The following is a 6,956-nucleotide window of genomic DNA, read 5'->3' as shown; positions in this document are numbered from 1 at the left end:
GCGTTGCTATAGGGGGAAGTTGGGTTAGCGACTGTTTTAAGTCGCTTTTAGTTGGGAACGCCTACCATGCATGTCATTAGCGATAATTATCGCTGGCATGCAAGGCGACAGGAAAACCGGCCGCTATTGCCAGAAAGCTGCTGCTAACGCCTGTTAGCGACAGCCTGCTGATAGGGCGATAAAAAAGGCCCTTGGTTATATGCCCCTAAGGGTCCCAAATTTGCACAAACAAAAAAGTGCTGCGAGCCTGTAGGGAGGGAAAAGGGTGGGTGAGTGGAAGCAGAGGCAAACAGTGGGAACTTCTATTTATTTTTGTATTTACTGCAGTGCAGTCCCCCAGATGCACTGAAACAATTTGAAGACACCTAAACGTTGCAGTGTTGATCAATGTTCAGTGCCTATTTCATTGATCCATCCTACTGCTTTTTTTAAATCCATTGATTTATTTTTAGAAAACCAATGTGCCTAGGCTCAGAAGCCATCAAACAAAATGCAATGCTGCACAAGGATGACATGATTGTTGTTTCTCTGCTTTATTACCGTCGTTGCATGTAAAATGATGGAATTTTCATGGATGAATCGCTTTGTTTGCGAAGTCACAGTTCCTGACTTAAAGCCGAGCACACAACCCAACTTGGGATGTAGTATGAAGTATGGTGCATGGAAAAAATAAAAATCTGTCTTCTTTCAAGCGCCTAGCGACAACATAGCAGTGCAGTGTGCTAGATAAATGTATTATCCATTCAAAGTCCAAAGAGTGCTTCCTTCCTCTCCCAGTTGGTGTATCACTGCACCTGCTCAAATTCACAAAGCACAAAAGTAAGAAAAAGACATTGTTAAAACACGGTGGGCCCGATTCACAGAACTAACTTACGACAAAATCCTAAACGTACTACTTTTGGAATTCACAGAAGTTAGGATTTTGTCTTAAATTTGTCTTAAGACAGACTTAAGTTAGGATTTTGTCTTAAGTTTGTCTTAAGTCTGTCTTAAGTTTGTCTTAAGACAAACTTAAGACAAAATCCTAACTTCTGTGAATACCAAAAGTAGTAAGTTTAGAATTTTGTCTTAAGTTAGTTCTGTGAATCGGCCCCATACATTTGGTGCTGCAAGAGATGTCAACTTGCTGGGTGTTCTCACTGTGAGACACCTTCATGCTACTGAGTTATAAGGGCGTCGAACTCTCCTCAGGAGGGGCATGTCTCACACTACAAAACTTACTGGCAAACAGGAACACACTGTCCTTTCAGCCAATCAAAAGACTTCTTTGAGGGTGCCTTTGAAAGGTCAACAAGGCTACGCCCAAGTCAGACACTTAAGATTTGTCTGAAATGTATCTAATTTGTCCCTACCCTACAAGATTTTCCAAGGTACAGACTGGATGTGGTCTCTCTTCCTTCAGAACATACATTTCTCTTTCTCTTTCCTTACACAGAGAGTACCAGTTGGCAAAAAAAGCATTTTGGACCAATAAGCAACGCCCCAAAGTGCCCCGTATGCAGATTAACACTCTAATAGATAAATATTATATTACAAAGTATTTACAGCAGTGATGAGTGCCATTGTGTGTCATGGAAACTGGAGGATTGTTGGGCATGCCATCCGGCACCAAAAGTCTTTCCTAACGAAATCCTGTCTTTATGTTACTGACAATAACACTCACGCTGGCAATTCTAAAATTCTTGTCAAAGCCATTCTGCTGATAGGAGGATGCAGGTCAATGCATTCCTCATCTCAGATCATGGGAAAGCCCTCTTCCCGCCACAAGGACGAGGCGCGTCTGCTGATCCGCGGTCACTAGAGATGAGTGTCCTCCTCAGCCGCGTCGGGCTCGTCCTTGGCCTTCTTATTTATCAGAATGTTCCAGCCGTCACCTCCGTCTAGTGTCCCCCCGTTCAGACTGGGCTTCTTCTCCTGCATCTCTGATTGGCTGTCCATTGTAACGTCAAGCGTCGGGTTGTCGTGGCAGCCATTCTCGACAAAATGCAGCTCTTCACCACGAGACTGGGAATACATGGCAGTCAAAAGGAGAATGGGAGAGACAGATAAAAAAGTTGTTTAGACCCCTTAGGGGTGTCTTCACCCAACATACAAGTTCAGATGTGCATCAGAGGCAAGACATCTCTTTAAAGAACACTACCTTATAAGACAGGGACTATCCCTGCTCCTTGCTCCAATCCTATCACACTCATCCGAGATTTACTCTCCAATTTTGTTTCTCTAATTTTGTATCTTCGCCTTGAGCCCTGTACGGCACTATGCTACCTTTCGGTTAAGTTCATGCTGTACAAGTACGATATAGATACATATACATGAGTGATGGTAAGAGGAGAGCAGGGAAGGTATGGACGTCAACGAAGACTGTTGGCCAACTAGAGTAAGAAGATGATTTAGAACTGTTTAGAAAGGTGAAGCGGGCTGATCTGTAGACCATGGGAAGGTACAAACCAAGCAACAAATAAGGTATCTCTTGGGGCCATATCAGCATATTATTTTGTTTGTTTGCCTTTAAAGAAAATTGTCAATATGTCATATGCAGGACTTTGAAAAATTCCTAAAATTTTGCTTTCACCTACTTTAGGAAATGTTTCTTAAAATCTCACCAATTTATTAAAGTACGTATCACCATCTTTAAAAAAGTTGTGGGGAAAAACTCTATGAAATTAATGTTCTGAAAGGAATAGTGATTCTGCACATTGCCACCGCACTGTAGTTTTAGCAGGATAATTATCTGAAATATCTATATTTTCTGAGGAGTCACAAATACAAATACTATACTAAGATGACTTTCTATGAACAACTTTCACTTACTGAGCTGATTGGCATTAATATTTTGCTTGTTGCTAGAAAAGAAATGAACCTGGGCTAATTCAGAGCAAAAATGGGCATTTTCTGAATACTTAAAATACATTTCAGCAGGTCGTTTATACCACAACAATCACTTTCATCTAAGGAATTATCATTTTAAAATGTTGACTCTTCATACAAAGTGGAATATTGAATATTACACATTCTTCAAAGGAAATTAAAATGACTCCTGTCTCACAAGAAAGCTATTCTCTATGGTCCATGTCTGTTTGCTTACACCAGAGGATGGAGGGGGAGTTCCCACATATGGTCTTATAGTCCTGCACTGAATCACCTGGTTTGAAGGTTGTCATTAACCTGGGTCTTGGCTACCCCGTGTGCCAAATAAACAAGGAGCATAAAGGCTCAAAGGCCAGTGAGAGATTAAACCAGGAAACGTGATTATATCCTGTTCGTACCACCCAATCTTTGTGTATGTTGTATCGAAGATGACTTGGAGTTTGTGTGATCGAGGAACCCCATCGGCATGCGTTTTGCCCCCAGTGCATCTAACTCACGTGATAATAAGTTTGGCACAATGTTCTTCTATGTGGCCTCTGAGACAATAAGAACTTCCTGGTCTGGCGAGGGGAGAGGAGCTATCATTTGGTTATTTGATATAGGCACTGTACAACTGCACCGCACCCACTAACACTCAGGACGGTGAGCGACTCCTCTCAAGATGTCACACATTCTGCACTTATTGGTCCTACTCTGTGGAAAGGATTGCTAGACCCTTCCCTGTGGCCCTCATTCCTATTAGGGGGGACAGAGGTATCAGGGGCTGCAGGTGTAAATGAAGAGATATTGACAGATGGTTATGATTATTTTATGATGTGTTGGTAATTGGTTATTGAATTTATATGTGCAATAAATATGAGCAAGCAAAGCAACTGGAAAGGGCTATGGGATGGATTACTTGGTTGAGTAAAAGGTGGTCAGGGTTAGGAAAACTTTGATAAAGAAAAATTAACATCAGAGAAAGCACTTCACCCTTCCATCTCAAAATAAATTGACATTTGATAGTTTACAGGAGATATGTAATTTCTCTGTACCATTTATGACTTTGCCAAGAAGAAATCATCTATAACCTGTGGTAGTACCACCTAGGACCACTTCTAGTACTGCATCCTTTACATAACCCAATTTATTACCATGTTCTTCAGCAATTCACAGAAGGAGCCCAGAGGGATTTATCAGATCACTCACCATGTTCTTCAGCCGCTCACAGATGGAGCCCAGAGTGCTTTACAAAATCACTCATCATGTTCTTCAGCCACTCACAGATGGAGCCCAGGGTGCTTTATCAGATCACCCATCATGTTCTTCAGTCACTCACAGATGGAGCCCAGGGTGCTTTACAAGATCACACACCATGTTCTTCAGCCACTCACAGATGGAGCCCAGAGTGCTTTACAAAATCACTCATCATGTTCTTCAGCCACTCACAGATGGAGCCCAGGGTGCTTTATCAGATCACCCATCATGTTCTTCAGTCACTCACAGATGGAGCCCAGGGTGCTTTACAAGATCACACACCATGTTCTTCAGCCACTCACAGATGGAGCCCAGGGTGCTTTACAAGATCGCTCATCATGTTCTTCAGCCACTCACAGATGGAGCCCAGGGTGCTTGATTAGATCACTCACCATGTTCTTCAGCCACTCACAGATGGAGCCCAGGGTGCTTTATCAGATCACTCACCATGTTCTTCAGCCACTCACAGATGGAGCCCAGGGTGCTTTATCAGATCACTCACCATATTCTTCAGCCACTCACAGGTGGAGCCCAGGATGCTTTATCAGATCACTCACCATGTTCTTCAGCCACTCACAGATGGAGCCCAGGGTGCTTTACAAGATCACTCATCATGTTCTTCAGCCACTCACAGATGGAGCCCAGGGTGCTTTACAAGATCACACACCATGTTCTTCAGCCACTCACAGATGGAGCCCAGGGTGCTTTATCAGATCACCCATCATGTTCTTCAGTCACTCACAGATGGAGCCCAGGGTGCTTTACAAGATCACACACCATGTTCTTCAGCCACTCACAGATGGAGCCCAGGGTGCTTTACAAGATCACCTATCATGTTCTTCAGCCAATCACAGATGGAGCCCAGGGTGCTTTATCAGATCACTCACCATGTTCTTCAGCCACTCACAGATGGAGCCCAGGGTGCTTTACAAGATCACTCACCATGTTCTTCAGCCACTCACAGATGGAGCCCAGGGTGCTTGATTAGATCACTCACTATGTTCTTCAGCCACTCACAGATGGAGCCCAGGGTGCTTTATCAGATCACTCACCATGTTCTTCAGCCACTCACAGATGGAGCCCAGGGTGCTTTATCAGATCACTCACCATATTCTTCAGCCACTCACAGGTGGAGCCCAGGATGCTTTATCAGATCACTCATCATGTTCTTCAGCCACTCACAGATGGAGCCCAGGGTGCTTTACAAGATCACTCATCATGTTCTTCAGCCACTCACAGATGGAGCCCAGGGTGCTTTATCAGATCACTCACCATGTTCTTCAGCCACTCACAGGTGGACCCCGGGGTGCTTTATCAGATCACTCACCATGTTCTTCAGCCACTCACAGGTGGAGCCTGGGGTGCTTTATCAGATCACTCACCATGTTCTTCAGCCACTCACAGGTGGAGCCGGGTGCTTTATCAGATCACTCACCATGTTCTTCAGCCACTCACAGGTGGAGCCCGGGGTGCTTTATCAGATCACTCACCATGTTCTTCAGCCACTCACAGATGGAGCCCAGTGTGCTTTATCAGATCACTCACCATGTTCTTCAGCCACTCACAGGTGGAGTCGGGTGCTTTATCAGATCACTCACTATGTTCTTCAGCCACTCACAGAAGAGCCCAGAGGGCTTCATCAGATCACTCACCATGTTCTTCAGCCACTCACAGGTGGAGCCTGGGGTGCTTTATCAGATCACTCACCATGTTCTTCAGCCACTCACAGGTGGAGCCGGGTGCTTTATCAGATCACTCACCATGTTCTTCAGCCACTCACAGATGGAGCCCAGGGTGCTTTATCAGATCACTCACCATGTTCTTCAGCCACTCACAGATGGAGCTCAGGGTGCTTTATCAGATCACTCACCATGTTCTTCAGCCACTCACAGATGGAGCTCAGGGTGCTTTACCAGATCACTCACCATGTTCTTCAGCCACTCACAGATCGAGTGCAGAGTGCTTTCTCAAATCACTCACCATGTTCTTCAGCCACTCACAGATCGAGCGCAGAGTGCTTTATCAGATCACTCACCATCTTCTTCAGCCACTCCAGACGTAGCCCCGGGGTGCTCTATCAGATCACTCACCATGTTCTTCAGCTTCGGCAAACGTCTTTGCCAACAAATGTAGATGAGTCCGGAGACGATGATCATGATACAGAAGGAGCCGATGATGACCAGCACCACAAAAAGCTTCCCGTAGTCGCTGCGGGTCTGGCTCGGACGCGATTGACAACTCGTGGTGGTGGAGTAGTTCTGGATTCCAATCTAGCAAACAGAATAACAAATCACAACAATCTACTAAACTGAGCACAGGTTTCAACATTTCCTAAACAAAGTCAAGCAGGTGCACCAGGTGTGGTAACAAGGCACTTTAAAAATGGCAACTTTCAAAGGCAATTAACAAATCTGAAAGTGACCATCAAGACGGTCCTAGCTGGACTGATACATTCTACGAGATGATGAACTGGAATGGCTACAGGACAGCCTTCCATAGGTATTGTTGTAAATATATAATTTTAAGTTGGTGCACAGAATAATTGAGTGAGCATTTCAATGTATCAATTAATATGTGGATCACAAATTTATGTTCAACAAGTTAATTGGAGGGTATTCGCATTTTGATTATTGATCTGAAATCCAGGCTGGATTTTGGTGATTTGGTGATGCAATGATTCTGGCACATGCAATACTTACAGCTCCAGATTAACTATATGTTTCTGTGGGCGCTTGTGTAACGTATGGCAGTGCAAGGCTGAGCAAACTACACTACAAAAATGTGCTTGCAAGGAAAATGTATTCAAGCAATTCACAAAAATTGCTTTGCAAAGTGGTGCATCAGCCCCCATG

The 6,956-nt window shown here is 44.2% G+C and overlaps 1 protein-coding gene across 2 annotated transcripts in view; it reads right to left on the bottom strand.

Moving 5' to 3' along the window:
* Positions 1-1,152: 1,152 nt before the first annotated feature.
* The window catches only part of PODXL2 (podocalyxin like 2), a 272,175-nt gene continuing 266,371 nt past the window's right edge, over positions 1,153-6,956 (bottom strand). For both annotated transcript variants that reach the window (XM_078662430.1, XM_078662431.1), the window contains exons 7-8: positions 6,195-6,374; positions 1,153-2,004 (exon numbers count right to left, since the gene is read on the bottom strand). In XM_078662430.1, coding sequence (XP_078518556.1) covers positions 1,798-2,004; positions 6,195-6,374 — 387 coding nt within the window. In that variant the 3' untranslated portion in view covers positions 1,153-1,797. The remainder of the gene's footprint in view (positions 2,005-6,194; positions 6,375-6,956) is intronic.

This window comes from Lissotriton helveticus, chromosome 9, assembly GCF_964261635.1.
Source record: "Lissotriton helveticus chromosome 9, aLisHel1.1, whole genome shotgun sequence".
Classification (NCBI taxonomy): Eukaryota; Metazoa; Chordata; class Amphibia; order Caudata; family Salamandridae; genus Lissotriton; species Lissotriton helveticus.
This window is presented reverse-complemented; position numbering and strand designations above follow the sequence as displayed.